Source organism: Parambassis ranga, chromosome 7, assembly GCF_900634625.1.
Source record: "Parambassis ranga chromosome 7, fParRan2.1, whole genome shotgun sequence".
NCBI classification, from domain to species: Eukaryota; Metazoa; Chordata; class Actinopteri; family Ambassidae; genus Parambassis; species Parambassis ranga.
Genome location: NC_041028.1, coordinates 6,829,891 through 6,857,371, shown reverse-complemented (window position 1 = coordinate 6,857,371; position 27,481 = coordinate 6,829,891). Strand labels below are relative to the sequence as shown.

At 42.0% G+C, this 27,481-nt stretch overlaps 1 protein-coding gene across 1 annotated transcript; it reads right to left on the bottom strand.

Annotated features, from left to right (window-relative positions):
* Positions 1 to 134: 134 nt before the first annotated feature.
* LOC114438436 (glutamate receptor-interacting protein 2-like) lies at positions 135 to 27,481 on the bottom strand. Its single transcript, XM_028409779.1, has 24 exons — positions 27,310 to 27,481; positions 22,310 to 22,390; positions 21,226 to 21,364; positions 19,337 to 19,482; positions 18,775 to 18,858; positions 18,621 to 18,696; positions 17,811 to 17,956; positions 16,323 to 16,470; positions 16,061 to 16,230; positions 12,644 to 12,772; positions 12,312 to 12,473; positions 11,394 to 11,580; positions 8,708 to 8,853; positions 8,551 to 8,631; positions 8,140 to 8,203; positions 7,651 to 7,796; positions 7,145 to 7,289; positions 6,719 to 6,858; positions 6,279 to 6,461; positions 6,038 to 6,197; positions 4,797 to 4,911; positions 4,247 to 4,471; positions 2,380 to 2,526; positions 135 to 1,583 (listed from the first exon to the last, which is right to left on the bottom strand). Exons 1-24 carry the CDS (start codon positions 27,479 to 27,481, stop codon positions 1,380 to 1,382), a joined length of 3,396 nt encoding a protein of 1,131 aa, XP_028265580.1. The 3' UTR covers positions 135 to 1,379.

The window sequence follows — 27,481 nt, the reverse complement described above, 5'->3', positions numbered from 1 at the left end:
AGAAACTACACTGTATGTGCATGTACTCTCTAAATAAATAAAAAAAAAATGAAGCACTGCATACCATTACAGTAAAATAAAGATGATATACAGCGAGTGAATATAAAACCTTAAAAACAGGCCTCTGTGTACAACATGACATTTAGTAGAAGACAGATCTGGTTATGGTCCCAAGGATTGATAAGCTTCTGCACAACATGCTTACATCAGCCCACATGGAAAATGAAACAAATGTTTTGTTTCCTCAGATTTAGTCAGATCAGCAGCTCACATTTCCTACACAAACAGTTTTATAAAAACACCATGTCATGATTAAAAAAAGGAGTACTCAGTAACTCCAGTACACTTTTATATAATAACCTTGAAGAACTACTGACGGGGAATAAACTCTTTGCATACTCAACATGCCAATTAATACTGCCAGGACACAAACCTATTGCAAATAGAAGAGCTAAACCTAATGAGTGAAAACCTTACTGCTGTGATGATTTGGTGAGAGCCAGCCCTCGAGTCCTTCTGGTGCTAAGCTGCATATGAAGACAGACTCATACAGTGAAAGTGTAACTCATAGACAAATGTGGTTGCATTGGAAAAACCTCCCCAAATGTGAAACTTAAGACAAAAATCATTGTACCGTACATGTGCACAAAAAAAAATCCACTAAGCCAATATAAAACAGAAAGAGTGTCCTCGCAAGCATCTGTGGTGTTTACATATAAGAGCCATTAAAATATAGTTAATGTTTCTTGGCAAGTATCAAGAGAGCCTTATGTCTATTTGGAGGCACTGTCCCTTCTCTAGGGCAGGCAGCAATGGAGGAGAGACTGGAAACCAGGGCAGTGAGCCAAATGATGGCTGGAATTACTCAAATCGGTGCAACATGCCTTGAACTGTGAGTCCGCTAACACCCTGTGTGCATCTGTGAGAGTGTTTTATACAGCATGTGGGTCAGCTGAGTGTAGTTGAGTGCAATCGTGAAAAAGAAAATTGCATTTATGTTTCTTGAGTGAGAGCGCATAGAGAGAGTAATGGTATGCAGTTGAATGTGTGCAGCATTTGATTCTCTCCAGAGCTCAGGCATGTGTGTTGACATCCTGGCTCCGTCAGAAGCTATGACTCCCCTGTTATATAACCACTGCATGTGGCTTTGCCTGTGGAGACTAAAGGGAGGTTGGGGGGGTGGCCTCGTGTAAACTGCATCATGTGAACAGTGACTAAAACTGGCAATCATGAACACGTGCACTTGTAACTTTGTGAGAGATGCCGTTAGGCAGAGAGGTCTGCCTAACAGTGTGAAGGTCTGGTTATAAGGTACAATGTGACACACGTAACCACGTGTAACCGTGTGTGGTCCCAACAGTCGGTGTCTATCTTTGTGATCACAGGGCAATGCTGTTGGTTCTGTGGTTGGTAAAGCAGAACAGTGAGTTTGAGGTACCGTCACAGTCATTGGCCAACTCAGAGTCTACTGCTACCGTTGCCAGTGGATTCCTGCTAATGACCAAGTCCAGGCTGTCCCCGGCCTCCATAATTAGGGGCACAGTTAGACAACAATCCAAGTCCCTGGTCCTCACTCGGTTCACCTAGAAAATCACAACCAATTATGAATGCAACCAATTTTTGTCTATAAATACTGTATGAGCAGAAGCCATGTGGTTTCCTGAGGATAATTACTAGTGAAATGCAATGCACTACCTCATCTACCACTGACTTTTATTCCTTTTAACTGAAGGAACAATAACACACCTGAAACATAAAAACAAACAAGTAGTGTTTAAGCTAGGATTAAGAGTACCGTACTAACAGCTTCTCAGTTAGGAGCCAGTATTGGTTAAATGATATGGTCCAAGAAGGTAGGTCTTTGTAGGTTTTCAAAGGTTAAACTGACCATAGTCATAGACACACTGTGGCCTACAAAGAGCTCCCATAATTTCCCAATTTGCCTTACTCGCCATTGCAAATGATCTACCGTTGACACAGCTGCAGTGACACATAAGGAACTGTTCTCCTTAACCACTGGCTATGCTTAAAACTTTAAAATGTGCCCTATTGCACAAAAACACTTGGGTTCAACATGGAGAATGTAGGATTTTATTTGTAGAAGGCTTGAAATGGGACAGTATGTATTGTTGGTCATCAAATGCAGCTTTTAAATTTACCACAGCTATGAACAGTTTCTGCTAGCCGTTGCCCCTGCCTCTAATTTTAAGCTAAGGTTACTGCTGGCTGGCTATATTTAATGTCAAGTCTTATACTATGCTAGGCTAATTGGCTCCAGTTCATACTGAATAGACATACAGTATGTAAGACAAGTATGGATCTTCTTGTCTAACTCTCATATTTCCCAAAATGTCAAACTTTTGCTGACTTTTACAGTACCTGAAGAATGCGGTCGAAAGGTTTTAACCCAGCTTGGTCAGCTGGACCATCTGGCCGGATCATGTTCACAAAAACCCCTTTTTCCAGGAGCCCATCTGACACACTGAAACCAAAGTCACGGCTCTCAAGGTCCTTTCTTATGGTCACCTGCAAACACAGAATAAAAGATAGAGAAAATCCTGTATGCAGAAATAATAAATAACAAATCCAGTTAGAAAACTATATACCCTAAATCAGGTCCTGGACAAAAATATTGAGTAACAAGAGTACGCTGAGAAATACCTTGACCTGAAAGGTTTTACTTTACAGTATATTTACTGGCTGAGCAGAAGGCTGTAGCCTGGCTTTGCACAATACATCTGTCTTTAATGTGTCTGCACCCTTTATAATCTCTACAGCTACAGTAACCACAGCCACATACCTCCCTGTCATTCGTTTCTGTTTGGATTTGGATGTTCCCTCTAACAAGGTCAGCAGGTTTAACCATGACAGAAGAAAACCAGCATTAAGGTGGGAGTTATGATGACTTTCCATGATATCACGCAAGTTGTGTCAACTGACAACATTGTTCATTTCCACTCTGCAGGACTGCATTGTGCTCCATCAGCGCAAGCCAGTGAAACACAGCAAAGCAAGGTGCTTAGATCACACCAATTGGGCATCTAAGGGTGCATGCAGGCGCAGTCCGGGGTCAGAGCATGTGCAGCTGCTAGTGTTGTATAATGAGTGTTTGTCTTATATCCACTGCAAGTCCTGACTGGCCATGTATCCACTGGGTCCAGTTACTCTGTACAGATAGCACCAACGAGTCAAGTGAAGGAGGTACGCAGGGATAATAACTGCATGTGTTCCCACAGGACACTGTTGTTTGTGCCACGTTCAGCTAGTGTGATCAGATTTCTGCTGAAATGTTTAGGTCCTGCCTGAGATCGTACGTATAGGATATCAGTAAAATATTCATAGAGTACCAATGAGCAGTATGTGTTAGTACAACAGAGGAGGAAACTGCACTAAAGGAACATCTTCTGTTTTTAAATGAGCAAAAAAATACAAATGGTTATAATGCCAGGTAAAAGTGAAAGATGTGTGAAATAGTTAAAGATTATGTATGATGTGATTATATTTCTGTACGTTAGAAGTTTAAATTCTTGCTTGCCTGTAAAAAGCCAGCTCAGACTGCTAATCAGCTAATCTGTATGATCAACACTAAAAGCTGAAGTATTATACTATAGTATTACTTTGGCCACACCTTACCCACTTCATTATGCTACTTGAAGATACTCACGCTACAAAAGTCATCACTAGACATAACTTGCCATGTACAGAGTGCAGCATTGGTACATGACAAATAAACGTTAATATCCAGCAGTTGGCTGAGCTCAAAGATTTTTAAGCCTGACAAAACAACAGATATGACATGTTTCTTCTCAATTCAGTTCATTTTTATAGTGTTGTTTACAATCACAACTGTCTCAAGGCGCTTTACAGAGACCCAGAGCCTGACCCCCAAGTAAGCACTGGAATGCAAACAGTGGCAATGAAAAGCTCCCCTTTAATGGGAAGAAACATTGAGCAGGACCTGGCTCATAAAAGGGGGACCCTCCTGCTGATGGCAGGCTGACAGGACACTGAAGCCAACATGCTAGTAGACTACATACCACAAGTTAGCTGTGTGCTTTTCCACTTTGTATGATGATCAAATGATTTGCTTTATACACATTCCTTACTTTCTACCTTTTGTGTCAAACATGAGTAGGTGTAAATCCTATTGCAGACATCATGCTACAGGCTAGACTCCCCCTAATTTGGAATGTTACTGTGCATGTACTTTTTAACTAACCAGTAGTTTAAGGGTTACATTTTTCACCTTGTGTAGTGCCAGGCCTGTAGGGGACAAGACTTCAGAGGGCTCCCCTTTGAGCCTGGATGGTACGTCTTCGGCTCCAACCAACTTGTTCAGGCTGTTTTTATGTTTAATCTCATTGATGGTTCCTTCTTTTTTTATGGGGCTAATGTCAGAATGAAACATTGAGTCTTCATTGGTTTTGGTCTCCTCTAGGTACAGACTGAGAGCACTACCTGTCATGGATGCCTAAAAGATAAAAGGCCTTGTTAGAGCACATGTGTTAAAAAGAAAAAACAGACCATTACCATTGTGAACACACATATTATTTCTCATGCAGCATACACAGATTAGAGGCCAAGGCATTGTACAAAAGCTTTCCTCGGTCACTATGGCAGCAGGTGCTCAGCTTGTGTTGTCAGTTTTAATAACAGATTACAGGCTGATGATTATCATAATGCTTCATCTGGCATATTAATTTAGGCCAACACCAGTCTGTGAATACATGAGTAGGACAAAGCAGTAGGAGAAAACAGTTGCAGGAGGGTGGGGTGGAGATGACAGGCAGGCCTACCTCCAGCTCCCTGAGAATCTCTGACTGGCCGCAGGTCTCGAGGTCTTGCAGAGCCTGGGACCAGAAGCTGTCTTCCTGGTTCAGGGTACCATGGCAACGAGGGGGGCTGATGAATCTATGACAATGCAGGAACCAGAACATGAGAGCAGCCCTGTTGTTTGGAGGCCGGTGCTGCGTACAAAAAGCAGCATGGGAAATGCAGATTTTTGGGCTGCCAAGCTGGAGAGTCCTTTCGGAAAATCTCTCAGGACCACAAACTGTAAAATTCTCTCGTAACAGCTCAAAAGCTGGGGGGGTCCACTAGATTAGACAAAGCCTTATAAGAGTTCAAATTTATAAAGGTAACGTCACTCTCAAAAAAGCAGGTAATTGAAAGCATGTGACACAAAAGTTCAGGAAAAAAAAAGAAGTGTGAAGAGACAGATAAGGCTGACGTATCCTTGGGCCCTTTGGATGCTGTCTGAGGAAACCTTTTTTGTGTGTGTGGACGGGTCACAGAAAAAGACGGATCTATGTGAAACACCAAAGAGCTCGTGCGCAGTTAGTAAAGCAGATGAGAGAGAGAATACCTGAGAAAGAAGAGAAAAGGACAGTTTGGCAAAACATGTATGAAAGCATGCGACAAAATGACAAAATAATTTAAAGGGCTTTGGGCAATGAATTTAAAGAGCAAATAATTAAAAGCATTTGCTAAAGGACAGACTATTTAACCAAAGAATAAATTAAAAATAAATGACAAAAAACACTTATAGCTGCACTGACATAAAACAGGATGTTGCCAGAAGGGAAAGGGCTCTGTTCCAGAAAGCAGGTAACAACCTTTTGAATGAGGCGGTGGTGGATTTAGCATATGGGCCAGCAACATATACCAAATATCATTGGGATATATTGGCAGATGGAGATTATGCTGACAAATTCATTGGCACATGATTCTAATGTCAATATATATCAACGCCTGTCATCTCATATTCAGAGTCAGTTGGTCACAGAACATAAATTAGAATAATAATTAGAAGTCACTTCACTATCACACATGATATGGAAGCTATTGAACAAAATATTGTTTATTGAAACAAATTAAATTGTAATATTTTCATAAACTGAAATATAAAATAGAAATACAATTTAAAGGGGTGTGTCCCATTTGTCTTGTACAGCTCATCTGCAGCCCCTTCCACAGCTAAAATACTTTCTGGAATAGAAAACACTTTTCCCAAACTCTCTGAACAGACTGCACCTACCCTGGTATCTTATCCCACTCATCTTCAGTGAATCTTCCATCATACAGGGTTGTGTGGTGGACTAAGCCTGCGGAGGCGGAGCTGGTTTGGCTCCTGTGCTTTGGTCGCCTCCAGTCATGTGGATTGAGTAGTATGTCTGATGATTTGTGAAGATATGTCCCTGAAAAAAATAAAATCACAGATAAGTCATAAGGAGAAAGTAACAGTGACTGTTAGACTACACGTAAACAGCAGATCTCACCTTGGCTGTAGTAGCCTGCATCAAATGCTGAGCTATCCCAGGAGCTCATGGCAGAGTCTATACTGGGCACAGTGGCTGAGTAGATCTCAGAGTGTTTGCTGGTCTTGTGGGAGTCTGTCAGTTCATCCTCAGTGTCGCTTAAAAAGGAAGCTTCTCTGTCTGCAGGCCTCCGGCTCTCAGACACTGGGAATAAAGCGAGTTTCAAGTTAAACAAGAAATACAGTTTTATTATCGACAATATTTTCTCTTGCTTTCGTAGGGTGCTTCTTCTGTCTCTTTTCACCTTTCTACTCACAAGCGGCATGTTTTAGGCTGTTAAACAGAAAGGTGAATATTTTACTTTAATGTGGATCCGTATTTTATTTTTTCAATTATGCCTTATTTTTGTGACCCTATTTGAAAAATATCAATCCAAAAAAATAATAAATAAGCATATGTACAATCAGCTTGTTTCTTGATCTTGAGGGTGACGGACTCCCCGGCCATCTGCAGGAGGTGTATGGCTTCGCTCAGTGGCTTTCCTTTTAGGCTGACTCCATTGATGGCCAAGACCCGGTCTCCTATATGAATGGCCCCAGTCCTGTAAGGTTAGGAGAGCAGAGGAGAGATACCAGATTATACCAGACAGTACTACAACAGGCATGCCAGGAAGCCTGTCAGGCTGCCAGCGCGCTGACCGAGTCGGAGACAAAGAGGCTTCTTGTTATGAAATGAAAAGACGAGACATCCATTGTTTACTGTTTCATTTATTTTGAAAGAATTCCACTCAGGACTTTAATTGGCTTCTGCTTAATGTGTTGCCATCTTCTAAAATTATTACATTCACTGCCAGCCTGCCATTCCTGACTCTCACCCCAAACTCTCACCTCTCAGCCAGACCTTTCTTGGTGAGGCCAGAAATGACGATGGGGTCGAAGGGCTCTTCTGTGCCAGATATTGTAATGCCCAGCGGTCCATTATATCTCTTTAGCTCTACTGTGTATATTATGGAGCCGGACATCTCCAACTCATCTACAACACACACAAAAATTATATCAAGGTTGACAATAAAATTAATTATAAAGTTAGACAAGGAGTGTTAAACAGAGCAGTATGTTGTAGATCACATAATGTAAATGTCTGATGAGGGTGCTGATAACATAAGATTGTTTGTACTGATGCTACAGCATGTATGCAGCCTTTTATTTAATTGGCGTTACTTTTAACTAATTTACATGTACTTGTTAATTTTAATGCTAATGTAATAGATTAGATGTATTTCATTACCCTAGTTTGCTTAGTTTATTTAGACATTGCTTTTGGGATAAACTTTCCAGTACTGCGTGTGAACGGGATAAAAGGTTATATTTGGGGTTTTAAGGTATTTGTGTACCAATGTTGTCCTCATCTTTCTGGATTCGTAGCTTCACCATGTCCTCAGCCTGTTGGAGGACATGCATGGCGTCCTCCATGGTGCAGTTCTCCAGGCGCACAGCATCGATGGCCAGCAGCCTGTCTCCAGGCTCCAGAGTGCCTGTTCTGTGTCGGACATAAGAGCGAGAGAGGATCATAACTATTAAACTGGGACCAGAAAGCTGCTGCAGCTCCTGACTCATCATTAGAATCCTATTAGCCTAGTGTCTCAGTGGGATCCTTGGGGGTGACCGTAACCTCACCCTCAACCTAATAAACACTGAGTCCTTCTGTGATGTAGCTGCTCTGCCCTACTGATCCAGTTTTGATAGCTCAATCCAATTAGGCTTTTGTTACACAGTGGACATAACATTTCTCACATAAGGCAAGAAAACCTTGCTCCCCCTGAACCCTGAGATAGTGACAAAACATGATCTTGTCATCTGTCTGATGTTATGATTGGACATACCTGTGTGCTATGCTTCCCTTCCTGATGTCTGAGATGATGAGGGGCTTCCCGGGTTTCTTACTTGCTGGTAAAACAAGACAAAGATCAAATGTTTAGCCTTTAATTCAGTGTCACAATATCCGAATGAAACCATGTTCATCTCTGACTAAACATTTTAGCTCATTCTTTTTACTAAACTGCTTATACTTGGCTTCCGTTTCATGTTTTTCCAGAGTGAGTTAGAACACACAGGGTGATGATGAATGTTAGTACAGGCCAGTATTATTCAGAGATAATGAGGTATGCGCCTTTCATGCTTTTGTAAGCCTCAGTTTTATGGATCACAGAACACTGATTCAAGGCAGAGTTAAATATATCTAGTATTATTGAGCAATACTGCCCCCTGCTGGATATCACATTGTTGAGGCTCACCACTGATGGTGATGCCCAGTTCCACTCCTCTCCGCTTGGGTAGTTTAACATGGAAGGTGCCACTGCTGGGAACTACAGACTCTAACAGAGACAGAGGAAAGACAATGTCAAAGCAGGAAGGCAAAGAATAACCAGATATTATTTGTTCTTATGATACCTGCGACATCAAACTCGATCTCCACTGTGACTTTATTAGCCAAAGCTGAGTCTCTGAGCAGCTGATGAGCCTCCTCCAAAGTACCATCTTCAGTAGGGATCCCATTGATAGACAAGAGCCTGTCTCCAACCTGCAGCAGCCCACACCTTCACACAAAATACAAAATACACAAGACAAACAGTCTGACTTTTTTCTCCTGAAGAAATAAATAACCTAATATTTGGGATAAACAAATCCAAATGACAAAATGTAAAAACAAAAGATTGTAGACATATTTTTTAACCTTTTAACATAGCACACACAGAGCACATAAGCTTTTCTTTAAAAATAATTTACTTTCAATCATCTTTAACAATAAAGCCAGATTTACAGATGACAAGCTTGTCAAATATCATGGCAGGACTAATAGTTGCAGTAGGGGATGTAATGCTTGGCATGGCCGTTTGTCTGTAAGCATATGCCTCATATTAGTAGCCTTTAGTTGACTTCACCTTTACTTTGTTTACCATGCTTACTGTTGTATGTGTATACCTATGCTGGAACCATTGACAGTAAAAACTATGGACAGAGCTTCCGTGACGTCACCCGTTTGTTTCTGAAGAGCCGTTTTGAGGCTCGGTGGGAGGTTCCGGGACGTGATGACCGCCGCCATGTTGGCAGCGTCACGTCCGCCAAAACTCTCAAATATGGACAAAGAGGGGGAGCACGAGCGGGGTTTAGGGGGCGGGCGATCGTGGGAGCAGGAAACTCACGCTGTGATACGTCAACTGTCTGTCACTCAAGCGGCAACGCCCATAATTAGGCGTAATTTTAAGTCCGAATACAATTGAAACGAGTGAGTTGTAAAAAAATTCACCCCCCGTACAACTGACACTAGAAGAGAACCTATCATCTGAGACCACAGTGATTTTTTGTACCAGGCTGTAAACATGTTAATTTCTGCTGTGAAGTCGGCCATTTTAACATGGGAGTCTATGGGAAATTACTCGCTTTTGGAGCCAACCCCCAGCTGTTGCAGCGTGAATTACAAGTTTTGACACTTCCGCATGGGCTTCAACTTTGTTCCCCGAAGGTTGCCGCTTGGCTGGAACAGGTACACAAACATTTCACTATGCATTATACTATGTACAACTGTGTATGTGACACAACACTTTAAAATGGCAAAACATTGCTCAAATGATCAGGATTCATTTCAGCTCCCTGCGACCATCAGCATGTTAGGTTGTTGGACTTTGATGGGCGACCCCGTCATTAACTTTAACACTGTATGTCACAAACAGTGAGTGTTTAAAAGGCCATTATAAAATGAAAGTGGCCCCTCGGCTTGACAAACAAAGACATTTTGACTGACCTTTTTTGAACTTTGAAATTACCTCTGTGACACATAAAGAAGAGGAAAGAAAAAAAAAATCACATGTAACACGTTTAATCAGACCCCTAATTGTGAGGGCCAACACTGAAGCACTGTCAACTGACATTAATTCACTAAAGCACTGCTGCTCATTAACCTTGTGCGGAGGCTGAGACACCCACATCACAGTCGGATGCTGCACTTGAGTCACTCCTGTCCAACTGCTGCTGCCGGACTCATTATGTTACAAGACCCAGGGGACACGGCCCCACACTGCCGGCAGACACCTTCATTAATCTTGCAAGACAGCAACTGACTCTGGCCTTGTCTGAGCTTTGCGTTAATTAGACTGCAACATGTAGGCTCAATCAATACAGTACAGGATACTACAAAGGGATTTTAACCATTAAGAATTCAGTAGCTGTATCAACACCTCATTTAGAATGCGTGATAAATGGACTTCCACCATGACTTCATTGCTGAGCTTCAAAGTTTACCAAGAACACACAACAAACTTAAGTTGCTGACCTTATCAATATCTGACAGAGTCTATTGGATTGTCTTTTAAAGATGAAGAAAAACAAGATACTATAGAGGAAAATTCAACTTGTGAGCAACGGGCCAAAAGCAAGTTAGGAAAAATCTCCCCTTTCCCTTCTTTAGTGTCAAGATTTAGAATCTGTGGTCTCATTCTCTCTCTCATTGACATGAAGAGATAGGAGACCCGTTGCTAGCAGAGAATAATCAAAAATGAACACCAAAGACTTATTTTATTAGTGTCACCCGAGTTTTTAAATCACTGCAACGCCTGTTTAGCAGTCCTCAGTTTGTTGACTGCGATGTTAGAAGTAAATGAGAAATACTGGTATCACCTCATATTCACCTAACTGCATAACTTCTAATCAGACAATCAGACAAACTCAGACAAAAAAACATCTGAACAATCCAAAACACATCACAAAACCCCACAGACACATATAGGATTGCATTTAGCCCTGCACACAGCACTGTTTTATAGGTTTGGTTGCAAAATATACAGCTAAAAAAACTGTCCAGTCAAGCTGTAAACCATAGAGGTAAAATAGGCAAAAATGCAAAATGTCCTGAACCTTAGTTTACAGCTCACTATAGAATAATGTGTGTTTTATAGTGAATGAATGAGAGAACACAGTGGTGATTTGAAACACTGCCACTGAGACTGCAAGCTAAAATTAGCCTTTTCTTTCCACATGTGTTGTTTCATTGCCAGGCTGAATGATTAGCGCCAGGGCCCTCCAGATGAAGGTGACTCCATATATGATATTTGTTTATTCGTTAGGTGTCTCATTGTGTTACCTCTCAGCCGGGCTGTCGGGCTCAATAAAGCGGATGACTGGGGGAGCAGACAGGGTTTCTGTGGCAAAGACACCCCCCTGCAGCTGGATCCCAAAACCTGTGAGCGGATCCCCCCTCAGGACGACCTCGCTCGTTTCCACATGAAAAACCTGCCCCCCTGGGCCGACAGAACTGGACGCTAGAGATACTGAGGGGAGAATAGAGGGAGGGGAGGGGACACATCAGAGAGAGATATCAGTGCAGAAGTGGCAGATAAATGGAGCAAAGAGAGGGACTGTGGGAGACAGAAGAAAAAAAAACATGGAGGAGGGTGAGGTGAAGAGACATGCGCCCACAGAGACGACATGAGAACGGAAAGGGAATGAGTCACTTAATCGGAGTTTACGTCAGTCATGTTGACGTCAGTGATCAGTCAAATCTGTTCACCCACTGAGAGAAACAGGAGGAGAGGTGGTTTGCATTTAAAGGGCTCAACTTTAAGGGATGGTTCACCCTAAAATGGAATATTCCTGTTTCTCATGTGGCATGCAGTGCTTTTCATCCATCCTGACTGCTTCTCTGTCAGATTGTCTGGATTTTTGACTGACTTCCGAGAAGAGATATTGCTTATTGAGCTTTTCAGCTGCAGTTTTTTAACCCAGTATCTCTAAAACACACATGCAAATAATCTAGATGTGTGTGTGTGTGTGTGTGTGTGTGTGTGTGTGTGTGTGTGTGTGTATATATATATATATATATATATATATATAAAGGCTGCACAGGATGGTACAGTTTAAGGCAATGTATTACATTGCTGTCAAGCAGAGCTTAATCACAGAATGATTACTTAATCCATATTTTGCTGATTTTTTCTCTGTATTTTGACTGAATTGAGTCTTTAAATGTAGCAGCAAATGGAGGAAGACACATTTGTCATACGTGAGCTCTTGTGGTCCTTCTTCCTGTTCCTCCTCTTGCCAGTGGAGCTGCGAGGGCTGGTGGGGGCAATGGGAGGGATGGGGCAGGGTAGTGTATTGCTCCCCTGACTGCTGAAGCCTGACGTGGCTGTGGAGGAAGGGGAGAAGCCACCACTGACCAAAGCTGAAAGGAGACACAGCACTTCATGTATGAAAAGGCAGTGCAGGCAGAGCAAAACGTAGCAGCATACACCCATGGGAACGTGCAGCAGAAAGATTTAACAATCGTATTGAAGAAAAGGCTCCTGCTATGGTGTCTCGCCAGCAGCAGTGCTGTCACAAATGATAACTTACATTTGCAGTGGTCCTGCTGGTTGTGTGGGTGGCTTGGGCTGCTCCATGTCTTGCTGTGGCTGGCATGTGGGGGATGGCAGTAGTTGCTGCTTTGGTCCCAATGATGATGGTTGCTTTTCTGCACTTTAACTGCAGTAGTGGAAAAAAGGAGGAAAACACATCCATTAAAACAAGACAGACTCACTCTGCTGTTGGGCAGTTCTCTGGAAATCTACCCATGAAATCACACTTTCTAAATTAGAACCACACCACAAACAGAGCCTGGAGGATGATTCAGAGCAGAGTAATTGATATTTAATGTCTTTGTCATGGTACACTAAATTAAATCCTGTGGTTTAATGTATTTTGATGAACATCAAAGACTCAGTTAGACACAAGGAGCTGTATGGGAAAGCAAAATAATCTTACTTTTACTGGCAACCTTCCGAAAAGCTGAGTGCAAACTGAAGATCATTTTTTTCACTTCATTTTCTAAAGAGCCTGTAGGTGCACAAATAGACAGCTGACCTCCGGGCATGATGAGGAAGTCTGATAGGAGGCATGTGGCCTGACCCTGATTGGACACAGCTGAAAGACTGATTGGTGTTAATGCAAAGTCTGGCTCGGCATCTGATTGGCTGTTTGAATGTGTTTTACTTTCATCCATTTTGCTCTTGACAGTGAACGAAATGGAGATATTCAGAGTTGTTGTTTATGCTGAAAGGCATCTTATCTGTCATGTTAGCCTGTGTACTACTAAGCATTCAGTCAAACTATGTTTCTAAATCCTTCAAAAGGAAACAGCTGACCTACTGTACGCGACACACCTCAATAATTAGCTTTCTTTTACACATTCACACAGCTAAATTTGTCACTGAATGTTACATGTGACAGTAATCCTTGCTGCTTCATTTGCAGGGGTCTAATCTCCGACAACTTGATCACATGAATGGAGGATTTGCTGGAAACATGGATGATGGCTGTAGCGCCTGCACACACACACAAGAAACCTGGTTTCATCCAGTTGTATATAAACAGAACACATGTAGGAGAACCTATAGACCCCTTTCCATGAAAACCAGTTCCTATCTGACTCAATCAAACCTGCAAAGCGCTGGCTCTGAGAGCTTATGTTAAGCTCACCTAAGGGAATCTCTCCAGGAAATGATGCTTTCAATCTATGATGGTAGGAAAGGAAACATTAACTCCTAATCTCTTACTGGCCATATCAGTCTTATTAAATCCCCTGAGCAGATTAGACAAATTGCATCTCATAATCATGCCTAATCCCGAGGGGGAAAGAAGCTGTGAAAATATTGTCTCATCATAGCGCCTCATTCAAGAACTGAATTGGAATTTTAGAGGAAAGCAATGTCTTTGCTGCAATTTGAATAGAGGCAGTCCAGTGATCCACAGGAGACAATGTAGTTCAAAGAAGTAGCCAGAGAATGTTCTCCTTTGTAGTTCTGTGAAATACAGTGCTGTTTATCCATTTATATTTGTATGTTTTAATGTGGGTTGCCAGTAAGGTCCATCATCCTAAAAAAAAAAAATCAGAAATCTTTTGCGGTCGATATCTCCTAAACTCACACTAAAGCTATCTACTGCTGATGGATAAACAGCACTGCAGGCCACAGTAAAAATATGAACACATGATTTTTGGGTGAACTGTCCCTTTAAATTAATCGCTGCAGTATGTAAAATGGTCCTACTTCACTTCAATCCCTTTTACTCCAGACTACACATTGTTTATGTTAAGAATTTAAAGGATTTAACTATAAATTATACGAAATACATCAGTAATAATGATGACAATAGGACACTGCCAGCCAAAGCTAAAAGAGGCCAACAGAAAGAATTCAATGATCCTGTGTAGGATTAAACTCCTGCTTATATTCTTGCTGTCATGTTCTGTGGTTCCTCCCATGCCTACATGTTAAGGAGTCCCTGCAGCTGCTGACCCAGAAATAAGTTTGCAGAATGTGGCAAGAACATGATCTCTGACAGAAAAAGTGTGTGTGTCTGTGTCTGTGTTTGTGTGTTGCTTGTTGGTATGCATAAGAGGCCAAGCGTGTACCCAAAGCCAGAGGGATTGTGGCCGGCTGTGAGTCGTGCACACACATGAACACACACAGGCTGATTCAGAGTGCATGTTAGAAGGCAGCTGGGAGGCAGCCAGGCTCTTTACAGCTGTAGGTAAAGTAGCTAAAAGCAGAGCAGTCATAGCATATGTTGAGGACAATACACTGGAACTGCATGCAAGGAAGACATCGGCTTTAAATCACTTTGGCTGGCTGAATGTGAATTAGTTTTAAAGTGTTTGATGATGCTTTGATATAGACTTTGATGGTCTTATTTAAAGAGATGGGGAGTCAGGCTCCACATTTGCAGTCATGCAGCCAAGTTCTGCTAATGATCAGCACTTCATGATTTGATCAAAAGGTGTGTGTTAACACAATGCCAAGAAGCAAAGAAGTAAGCAATGGAAAGCTGTTTGTAAAGCATTTAGGACAGGGGTCCGTCCTCCCAGTACTGGACATCCGAGCAAATTCACCCCAAGGTCAGATTGTGCATTGGTCAGAGAGAAAAAAAAACAAGAGCTACATCTCAGAGCCTACAGGCCTCACTGAGCATGTTAAATGTTATATGTTAATGTCCCTAACAGCACAATTATAAGATTACTGAACAAGTAGCCTACTGCTTTTTTGGAAGGGCTGCCAGGATAAACCCTCTTCTGTCTAAAAAGCACATGGAAGCATGACTGAGGTTCACAAAACTGCATCTGAACAAAGCAGAACACTTCTGGAACAATGTCCCATGCACAGATGACAACAAAGCGGAGTTATTTGTCATTTTCATCAATTATAATGTTAGGTAGTTCTGGGACAGATACGCAGCTTACAAATGACTAAACTGCAAAATTTGCCAGGTTACTCTGAGTTGGTGGGTGTTCACGTAGACTTTCCCAGTTGGGCATAAATGTTTCTGACATGAACATGACACATTCTGTCCTGGTCATCTGTGGCTTCATTCCAGTGTCCACACTAATACTTTTTACTTTTATTACTCATGACAGCTGCCCTTAGAAAGCACAGTGGTGTCTTCACCTTTGACCCTGTTACTCACGTAGTGTAAAGATGAAAGTGTGTGACTAAAGTGGTTTGTGATAGTTTTCATTTATCTGATAGACAACAAAACAGCACTTCTGCTGTTGTTTTATAATGATGTCTGCTCTATTGGCTGCTCAGTCATGTGATTAATCTCTGTCTGTGAAAAGGATTGTGAGTAATAACAGCTAGAAAAGTGTGCTGGCTAGAACACACTATGAAATGCAACTTTTGGGATATAGCACCTGACATGGTATGTGTTGGGACACCTGTTTTTGCTTGGTGCTGATTGTTCTGCTAGCTTTGTAAGAGACTTTTTTGCAGATCATACCGGTGTCTTGCGGCCTGACGAGAAGTCTGCTCTGACTGGCTGGAAGAATCTCTAACTTGACAATTTCCGAGGTGCTGGCGAGTAGCTGTGTCGCCTCCATGAGAGAGCAGTGCTCTGTGCTGGTCCCATCTATAGACAGAAGGATGTCTCCCACATGCAGTGCTCCACACCTGAAGAGAGGGTGGCAGCAGAAGAGAGGCGGATTATGTCACAAAGTTTTCTGTCAGGAGAGACGGTAATGCTTTGAAAGTTTTGTTGTCACCTCTCCACCACGCTGGCTGGCTTGATCTTGTCGATGATAATGACTTGTTTGTTCCTGTAGATTGTGGTGGTGAGGCTGATTCCCAGGGTGGATGAATGGCCTTTCACTATCTCCACCAGCAGAGGGCCTGAGGCTTGCTGCACAGCCTCTGAAAGAAATAAAACACACAAATACATCAGAGTGCAGTCATAACAGGGAATAATAAAAGCTTATATGTGACTAGATTTGGTGTGCTTCCCACAGCTGCTGATGGTCAATGTATGCTCCCATACAAACATCTGCCATATATTTAACTTTATAGTATATAGTTAACTATAACTACTTCCTGTGAAACAAGAGGAATTTTGACCTTGTTGTGTAACTGAATGTATTGTAAGTCCCAATGAGAAATGACGTAAAGAAACATAATTCATTGTCCTGTCATTTTGACATTTAACTGTCTTGACTTCAGCAATGACAAAGGGACACGTCATCTTGTATATATAGACAGAAAAAGTTAAATGTTTTGAGTAAGCGATGATGTTTTGTAGGACAAAGTGTTGTACTACTCAGTGTAAAGACGATGTCTTTGCTGTGACCAAGCAATTAAAACACAATGAACGGACTAAATATCTCGTTTGGATTTCTTAGATTTTAATTGTGGAATGCGTTTTCTTATCACTGTGAACCCTTAGATGAGTTCAGTTTGGAGGCAGGAGGTCTGCATGCTCAATTCCCCCACACAGATAGATAATGTGTGTCAACTGTCCTTGGTGACCTGCCCTATTTTTTGCATAGACTAGTGCAAAGTGTGCAATCTTGAGAATTAGTCACCATGACGAAATGGAGGTTATAATTAGGCTTTTAGTCATGTAGTGAGCTCCACTGTTTGGTAGCAAATTTTTATTCCTTTCTAACCCAATGATGAGGATATTACGCTCTCATGCTGACTTATTTATCTTTATAGACATGTTCTATTGCCCCTTTAAGTTCACCGACCAGTGTTTCTGTTGTTACAAACCTATGCCTTGCATCCAGACCTTCATCAAACACACACTGAAAATAGATAAAAACTTACTTTTAAATAGTTGTCAATGTTTCCAAAGACTGTGTCTGTCAAACTAAAAGTTCATTTTAATATTTAAAGGGGTGCAAAAGACTTCTAGAGTATTTCTTTTTGATGAATCCATATAAAAAATGTATGGTTTCATTGTATTCATAGAGGATATAGTGCTACTTTTTCTGGCTCATGCGTAAACTTGATAATGTAAAGCCTGAAAACGTACTTTTTAAATATGTTTTATGATTTTGGAGTATAAATAATAGAATATGACCCATCTACCCCTTTTCTCTATTGAAATGTGCCCTCGGGCCCGTGTGACTCCCCTGGTGGCATCTCCAACACCGACACTCAGTCACATCCACGCAGCCAAACGGCTGCAATATTTACCCTCAGAGCAATGCAGACCTACCATGCCTGCACATGCACGTGTGTGGGTGTTAGCTCACCCATGACAGAGATGTCATACTCAATCAGGAACAGAGCTTCCTGGCTGCTCTGCATCAGCATGGTCAAAGCGTCAGCATGCCTCTCTCTGTTCAGAGGCATCCCGTCTATGCTCAACACTCGGTCTCCGGCCTTCAAAGTGCCCTCTCTGGAGATGCACAGAAGGATAAAAAAAAGGAAAAATAAATAAATAAAACACAGTCAACCAGCAAAAAGATGCTCATGCAAGTGTTTAAGCACCAGTCACAGTAAATGATTAAACTGTTCCACATGAGTGTTTCCTCCCAGGTGAGATGAAGGATAAAGGAGATAAACGGCTGTAAAGTCTTTGATGGTGAATTATGTTTGCTCCAGTGTTTTGGAGCTTTTGGTTTTCATGGGGAAAAGTGCAGTGTTGTAGTCGCCTCGGGATGAGCAGTGCCCTTTTTGCTTTGAAGATAACATACTCTATATGTGTCACAGCCACAATTATAAGCAGTGGCCTGAGCATGAGCTCATAGAAAATAAATAATAATATGCGCATGTAAATGTTCTTCATTTTACATCATTTAGATGCATTATTCTTAAAAATTCTTAAAATATTCCACATGAATATCAGCAGATGATTTAATAAAGCAATTAGTAAAACACATCCACGAGGCCATACATCTGCATTCACACAATACAGCAACATGCATGCATGCACACGCACAATAATGTAAATAGGCTCATTCAAGCATGCTGACATGCATACAAGTCACAAAAATAGCTACACTTGTATATACGTACACAAACACTATGTCTAGTGGACACTGCATTGTCCATATCCTCACCTGTCAGCTGGACCCCCGGGCCGGACGTACGTAACCACCAGAGGACGTGACCTGCGCCAGTCTTCATGGAAGCCTCCTGTTAAAAAAAGGGAAGAAGCAGTAAAAAAAAGACACAGTGTGCTATAAAATAAAATAAAACATCCCATTGACTCACCTCTCATCACAAACCCAAAACTGTTTCCTTCTTTGTGTAAACACACCTCTATGGTTTTGGTTAGGACTCCTGAAGGTGTCTGAACTAAAAGAAAATGACATAATTAGTCACTTCCATAATCCCACAAAGCTATAGATAGAAGCAAATACTAGAGATATATAAAAAGCACCAGTGTTTGATTTTACTAACATTTGAGAAGTGCTGAATGAGGCGAATGAACAAATTGTTGTGGAGATATGATTTAATTAAGCTCTGTGGGTAACTTGATTCTCTGTGTTTGACCCATTCTAATGATTCAGAGCGATGGTGCAGCACCCGGGGACAGACTCTGTCTATGAGGCCCAGCAAGGAAACCCAATAAGCATCGATTTAGTAATCTGCAGGTGGAAAGATGTTGAGCTTGAAACCGGGCTGATTTTGCTGAAAAGTTTTAGGTTCAATTGTTCTTTAGCAAGGCTGAAATTTCACACTTTTACTTTAAAGATACTCCCTGAATATCTGACCATTTTCTCTAAATGGTAAAATTGTCAATCAAAATCATCATCTTGCGGACTTCACTTACCAAAGGGAGGCAGCTCATACTCTACCTCCAGCACAACTCTCTCCCCAATGTTCTTCAGCAGGCTGATAATCTCATCATGCCGAAGCTTTGACAGGTTGATGCCGTTCACTGACTTGATGTAGTCTCCTACATTCAGCTGGTCACTCCTGTGGAAAATCATGCACAGACCATTAGGATTCATCTACATTCAGTAGCATACTGAAGGAAAGCAGGCAGCTCCAGCACAACAACTATGGTCCCCCCGAGGTAGCACAAGTGAAAATGGAGCCTCACTGTTGTATCAGCTAGCAGATATTATCACGCTATTGTACATAGTTTGATATACACAGTTATACAGTGCAGAAAAGGATGCTTGGAGTAACTTGGGTTTCTTAAAGAATCATAAGCTCAGTGTGGTGGCTCCACATATCTCCATTGTGCTAGCCGTTTAGTTGACTTTCTGCTAATCCATGATGGGACTCCCACAGTTGTCATTATCAGGAAAGTGTCTATACAAACCAACTCTGTCTTTAATTGTTTTGTTTTAACATGGAGTTCTGCGTGGTGGACTGAGTCACAATTGGAGCCAGCCTCAAGAGGCCACTTAAGGAACTGCACTTCCATGTTGGCCTCATTTTTCAGCCCCAGAGATTGCTGCTTTATCGCCATAGATCTCTGTGTCATCAGAAATCTCTGGCCGTGGTGGTGGAACACAGAGCATAATAAGAGTAAGATTGAATTGCTATTTTTTAACCAGAAATTGGTCCAAAAAAAACAAAACAAATATATATATATTGAATGTATCATGGAATTTACATCTTGCCCATTTTCTAGTCATCTTAATCAGGAGTCTATTTTAACACCTACAAACATGTGTAAAGTGGGAGAGCTTTTAAGCCACTTTGAGTGACTTTACGACACGTCTGTGTAATCTAAATTAATGTTTAAATTATATTTACAGAAAAGATTATAGTTGTTAAATCTCTGTCAAGGATTTTAGGGCTCCAGTATAGAAAGCACCCAGGATTCAGGAGTGGGATGACTGAAAGCTTCCCCTCATCAAAGGCTGTCAGGGATGGTGTCTCACATCACATTCTGAGTAAATGTGCTGCTCATTGGAGAGCTAATTAATTAAATAGATGTTCTGCCCTGCTTGCCCTTCTCACCTTTGGGCTACTGCCAATCAGCAGTGACAGCAGACAGAGAGATGTCTTAACCAGCGGAGGCTGGACGGCCTGTCATCATGGTCCACTCTCGTCACACTTTATGTCATTGCCCAGTCGCTCTCCTGTCTGTCTGCATGTCTCTCCACCCAGTAAATTAGCTAGCACTTCCACACAAGCATGAACTCAGCTGTGGGAAGACAAGCTGCTTGGAAGAATTAGCACAGTGTCTGTCTTAAAACCTCCTTGGACTTGACAAGCGGTGGCATATTTGGCCAAGACATTTTTTTTTCAGGGGGGGCTGTGTCATTCTTACAAAAAATATGTGTGTGCGCACATTGTACTTCAGTCACATGCTACTTAATCATCATCAAATGTGAGTCTCCCACTACATTTCTTTTCATGTGGTTGATGTTTTATCTTAATAAGTAATCACTGAATATATTAAAAAAATCAAGCTCACAACCATTCATAATGAATGAAATAATAATAATGAAATAATGAATTGCCATGATACAGTCAATTGAAAATCTACAGCACCTAAAACAAACAGTTCATGCACACATCTGTCACGGGGACTTAATGCCACGTTATTAGTCTGAGTTGACATCAAGCGGATCTACCAACCCGCCTACGGTTACTGGTGTAAGTTTGCGACACGTGAGCATTTATTGAGACAGAGAAACAAGTCCGGACAGCTTGCTATGGTTGTCAGGCTTTAGGTGCCTCACAGAGCAGAGATCTCACCTGGCAGCTAGCCCACCTGGCCGCAGGTTTGACACTCTGGGCTTGCCATCCTTATCAGACCCTCCGGAGATGGTGAGGCCAAGGTTGCTGCCTTCCCTTTTCATCAGGTCCACTGTGGTCACTCCTCGATACTCTTCTGCTGACAGATACAGATGCAGGCACAGAGCCACAGTCAACATTAGCATCTGCTTGACAGAATCACCTTGTCTGAAAGGCAATGAAAGACTTTTTTCCTAGATCCTTTTTTTTTTTTTTTTTTTTACAGAAATGCTCTCTGACACATGACCCCTAACTTTATTTTCTCACATTCCTGTCTTTTCCTTCAAATCTCTCCTAGTGTGGGAATCTTTGTGACAGCTACACAAGGAGTACTAATATTGATGGTTGAAATTTATACACTGTTTAAAAAACTACATTTACAATCAGTTTTGTAGCCAGTGCATTACAGGTAGGAAATTGATTTAAAAAACTAACTAGACACTTAATGCGGAAATATTCTTTTAGTGGATAGCGGCATAATTCATCCAAACCTACTGGGCTACCATTGCCAGTAAATTGCTCTGACCAAAGTACTTTTTACCTTATGTCATGGATTATGTTCAGATCCATGCCGTTTAGTGAAGTTCGAGGTAGCTGGCAAAGCTCTCTGATGCCATGTAAATGGCACAAAGCATATTCATATAGCTTTCTTATGACCAAGAATCATGCAAGGCAGAGATGGTTAGCCAGTTAGCTGTGAATAAAAATAAGTCTGACATCAAATGATGGATATGCAGTTACGTAGTGTCATCAGAGGACTCATTCTGTCTGCTCCACATTGTGCTGTGCTGTTTCTCAACATGAAGTCTACCCACTGTGCTTTAGTACCAATGACAGGTGTGCCACACAAGCATTTTTTAACCTTATCTAAGCATTCTAAACAGAGCAGCATCAACCAAAACACAGCCGACACAGGGCTCCACAGGCACGCAGAGAAAGACAAAGATGGCATGACTCTTTCTCTTTTTTAGGTCATAGGTGTATTGAAAACAGTTGCATGAATCAGACAACAGACAAAACAAAGTCAGATTTGACTGTATTGTACCTGAAAGGCTGCGCCTCCGGGATGAATGTGATTGGTCATTTGCCCCGGAATCTTTGCTCCCTTTTGAGTATGGTCCTTCATCTGCGGAGACAGGGGGAGGATATGTGTGGAAAAAGGCAGCAGAAGGCTAAATGAACATGGTCACCCCATCATGACAGCAGCCCACACTTAAATGCTTTGAACTCCACCCCAGGTAAAGTTGGGGGCTCTGCGTGCAGAACAGCCACATCAGTCAGGCACTTACTGAACCAGAGTGATCAGCCTGAACTCAGGAGCCTGAGAGGGCATTCCTCTTTGTTTCCATGACAATCGGGTCATAAGTTTAAAATAGCTCCTCTGTGTCTGCAGAAAAGACCCTTGAAAACCATTCATTTGTTTGAAATATGCGACTGCTAAAGCATGGGAATTTTCTTAGAGGAACAGCATGCACTTAATGGACTATTCGTGCATGGAGAGGAAATCATCATTTTCATGTCATTTACAGCAGCTGCTACAGAAATCCGGGAAGCGTTCAATCTGCTCTGAAGGAAACTGATTTTTTTTTCACCCACAGTGGGACCCATTTCTGACACAGCATAGGGCTGTCCCCAGATTAGAAGAGCCACCGTCCAGCCATCTAAACCTGAATGCAGCCATGCAACCATGTCAGCAGTCACAGTGATGAGGAAACTGACTTAGCACTTCCATAATCCTGTCCACTGCAGATTACCTTTTCAGCTATCCAGCACGGTGATTGAACATCACATTATGAACTTAAAAAAAGAGCTGTGCCAGGAGCTCTTTTTCAAGAAGAGTGAACAGGGCATGTTAGTTCCATATACTGCAGCTGGAATGGAATTTCACAGTATAAAGTAATAAGACATAGTTGTTGTCATTATATACATAGTCACATGTGCTGTATGCTAAATCGTTGTGCTGTTATTGATGAAGTGTGAACAAATATGGGCTGAAAAGATGGATCTGACGTAGTATTATCCTACATCCCCTGTAGGACAAAGAATGTGAACCTAGATATCAAATCTGTTAGAAGTAACATCCCTGGCCTGTGAGTATCAGTTGGACATGAAAAACACCATTTCAGTTATTCTGACATTCTGTTTTATCTGTGCTGATTTGTATAGACTGAAGTGGGGGAAGGAAGTGCTCAGAGGGCATCAAACCCACTGTTTTATCTCCGTCCACATCACGTCTGCACATCTGTCCAACTGAAGCTGAGGCCCTTAGACAGCTGAGAGGCATAGATCTTTTGTCATACCTCCACTGACCTGAAACCTTTGAGCAGCTCCAGGACACAAGGAGCAAAAGAAGAAGTAGAAAAATCAGCCCTCATGCGCCAAATGAGTCAATCCCTTTTCCACAGAAATACCTCCATTGGACATGCATGTTATGGTGATGTACAGAACATCTCTGCATAAAGATTGTGTCTAGTAGCTATGAGGCATGCACACACACACACACAAAGCGAGTGACACATCACAAACACGTTAGGCTAGGCAAAAGCCTTGTAACCACACAGGTTCCTGGGGGCCCTGACAGTCCAGCAGCTGTCATTGCAGTCAAAAGGCAACATTTGCTCTGGGTTACGCGGCCCCAACATGCTGCACGTGACTTAACGCCATACAGTACCATGGAGCCATCCTCCCCCCCAGCTTAAAATAACCATCACACACACTAAGAGCCAGAATTAAGCAGATTAGAAACAGCACCATCAATGAAACACCTAATCAATCTTAGCTCTGCTGTCTTCGTCTTTGACTCTGCATCTAAAGTAACCTGCTGAGTAAAAATAAAACTCTCCCTCACTGCATAAATATGTAGCGAGTTAATTAACTCCTAAGTTAATTCAGGGCGCTGTGTATCTCTGATATCCAATCAGAATGTAGGTTAAATATGGGGGCAGTACTGACAATGACAATGAAATCATAATGCTATTTTAAGATGTAAAACTTTATTTATAAACCAGGCCCTTCCAGACCCAGTTTGTGTGGCTATATCTGCCCTAATTACACATGGCAGGACACTATGAAGAGCTGGTGGTCAAGTCCACTGACATTTAAATCTCTGGTAATCTTTCACTGCTATGCTATGATGCATGTGATGATTACCACTCACAGAGAAACTACAAAGATAAGCAGCTTCGTACAGGTGATCAGTGACCTGCTGCGGCTATGAATAAAAATCACAGTTTGGTGCTCTTACCAATGCTGTTTTTGGTGTCCCTCCTCAAACCACACAGCATGGCTGGTAGTTAAGTCAGCGTAGCCACCCTCTGGACGTAACCTTGCTGATCTTTAAGTAGTGGGCAGAGAGCCGAGGTTCCACCTGAGGGGGAAAAAAACTAGGCGACCCAAGAGAGCAGGTCTCAGCCACTCAGATAAAACAAAAACGTTTCCATTTTGTTATTCCTTTGCTCCAAATCCAACATTTCTGGAAGTCTGTGGAGCTGCAGAGGGCAGATTCTACTACTGAAATACACTCTGCTAAGCTTTGTTCTTCTATAAAATCCAAAGCAAGAAGGGAAATATTTCCTGTCCTTTTCTTGCCATTTCGCTGTGGTCCCTTTTCTGAGCTATTCTTACTAATCGTTGGTCTTTTTTTCCAGAGGATTTATCATGCCCTGTTCATACACTCACATGAGCTCACACATAACCCCTCTCTCCCTCACACAGAGCTAGAGTGTGCTCTCCCTCCCTCTCTCCCTCTCTCTGCCAGAGGGGTTCAGTGAGGCAGGCACACACGATAGTCACTCCCTCCCCCCCCTACACACACACATACACACACTTTATCCATTTCCCACCATCCTCAACCCACACACACTGAGACTAGACACGACAGAAACGGCACACACTTAACTCTCTGCACAATTAACACCACCTGCACATTCATCGTCAGGCTCAGCCCAGCACAGTGTCACGTTTTTCTCACATAGAGACTGCACCCATTTCACAGAATCTACACAAAGCTACAATCTTTCTCACACTCAAGCACATACTGCATATGCAAAATTCCTGTCCAGAACAGCTGCCTGCTTGTGTTGCAGTTAAAACTGATTTGAAAATATTATTGACAGGCGTGGCTGACACATTGAGGTGATTGCTTGAAAATAAATGAATGATATTCAGAAAGAAGAAAGGGAACACTTGCAATCTTGGGAAAAGTAGAAATGAGGTCTGGCCCTCTCATATTTCTCCCTAAGGAGGGTTTAAGGGCTTGTTGCTAATCTTTGGCCTCCACCCAAACACAGAGTGCTGCACCTGTCTGACCATTTGTCATGGACACAAGCCTCGACGCCTGCCACTTCCTGACCTGTCACTGCCGCCACTGGCGACAACAAACCCTCTTCCAGCTTTACTGGCAGAGGGTGTGAACCTCATCTGTGTCGGTATTTGCTTCAATAATAGTTGTACGTACTGATATTTGGATGCAGAGGATTAAAAAAGATAGAACATACACAACAGATCATATAATACAATGAATATACCCTTTCCCACAATGGCCTTACTACAGATGTGTAAAAGGACTACAAAATAAATGTTTCCATGTTTCTACCTGCTGTTGCATGAAGCCTAATTAGTCAGCTGTTCCAGTGGACACAATACTCTTTGGTGTAGATAATTTCCTCAGAGACTTTTGTCCTTAATACCCCATTTACAATGTGAGCGAGCGTAGTCTTTCAGAGCGAGACTAATTAATTTCTAGCAGAGTATAGAGAATCAAGAGATGGAGCAGTGTGTTGTGCTGATAAAAACCTTTGGGAACAGGCAGCAAATGTTTGATTATAATAAAAATGTACTCTTTTATGCTTAATCTTAGCTAGATGTGGTATGAGGGATAGAGGCCGAATATTTGCTTTGACCTTGGCATGCAAACAGAAACTGAGAATGTGCAATGTGAAAAAGCAAATTAAATCTGAATTTGAACCTTATGACATATATATAATTCCACTTTTGTAAAGCAAGCCTTCTGAAAATAGGCAACATTTTCACTTTACATTCACACATTCCAGACAGGATAGTCTGTTATCTCAGCTTCTTCATTGATCAAATTACCCACACTGCCATCTGATGGTGATTGGTGCCAGCTGCAAGCTAATGTCAGAGGAGCAAAATGACAAATTCAGACAAGGCACAGAGGGATCAATGTGTGACAGAAGAAAAGAGCCAGAGGACAAAAATGTCCCACACAAACTCACGTTTAACCCCTGAGAGTGAAAATTCAAATGCTCACGTTAACACTTTTTATGCACAGATCCAATGTACTATGTTGATCTGTAACCTAATCCTACAGTAGTTGCAGAAGCAGATGTAAAGTGGAGCAAAGGGGAACGTTTGCACTGCCTGTTCTCCAAATTTTCAGTTCCTAAATTACAAAAAGGACCATAATGCTCAGTAGAATCCATGTAGTGGCAACAGTGGGTGACACACTTCATCAAAAGCAAGGGCCACAGATCTTTTCAGACAACCCAACACTGGACGAAGCTTTGTGTGTCACAGACGGCCTAGATATCTATACTGATGGAGGTGGATGCCCCATAAGCCGAGGCTATAGCTCTCACAACAGCAGTGCAGGTTCAATTTCAAAATTTGCTGCACTTAACTCCCCCATTGTTTTCCCCTCTTGTTTCACTCTGACTCCACTGAGTGAAGTCCAAAAAACACTTGCTGCCTCTGCCTAGTGTGATGTTGTTTTACATATTGTCTAGCCTACTGTAGGTCAGGGCTACAGTAAAATGTAATAATGCAAGAAAATAATGCAGACAGGACAGAACTGAGAGGAAGAAGAAGTGAGAAAAAGAGACATGCAAGAGGAATTCATCCATACAGGGGCATTCTTCCTACAGTGCCAAAACATCTTGGCACCCCAGGTAAAAATGACTAGATTCGCCCCTGGTTATGTGTAAGATTTTGGTTGCTGAAGGATTAAGTTACAGATAAACACAGTGCATTGGATCGTACAACAATAAAAACAAATCTTTTGTTCATTTTTTCTGTAGATGTTACCTTTGGTTCTCCCTCTGATGATGCCCAGCCGACACCTGAGAGAAAAAGAGAACATCCTCCTCTTTCCTCCTGCGGAGCGGGCACCTTTCCTCAGGGCCTCGGGGAAGGCAAAAGAGAGCTGCTTGGGAGTGAGGTGCCCTTTTCCAAACACAACCCTTGCTGACATGTTCAT

Excerpts from the sequence above, each read along its gene's own strand:
- LOC114438436 (XM_028409779.1), bottom strand. The coding sequence starts at position 27,481 with ATGAACATGTCAGCAAGGGTTGTGTTTGGAAAAGGGCACCTCACTCCC. Across the intron at positions 18,697-18,774 it reads TTTTGGGTTTGTGATGAGAG|GAGGCTTCCATGAAGACTGG; the intron begins GTGAGTCAATGG and ends TTTTTTTAACAG. Across the intron at positions 12,773-16,060 it reads CGTCAGGCCGCAAGACACCG|TTAAAGTGCAGAAAAGCAAC; the intron begins GTATGATCTGCA and ends CCACTACTGCAG.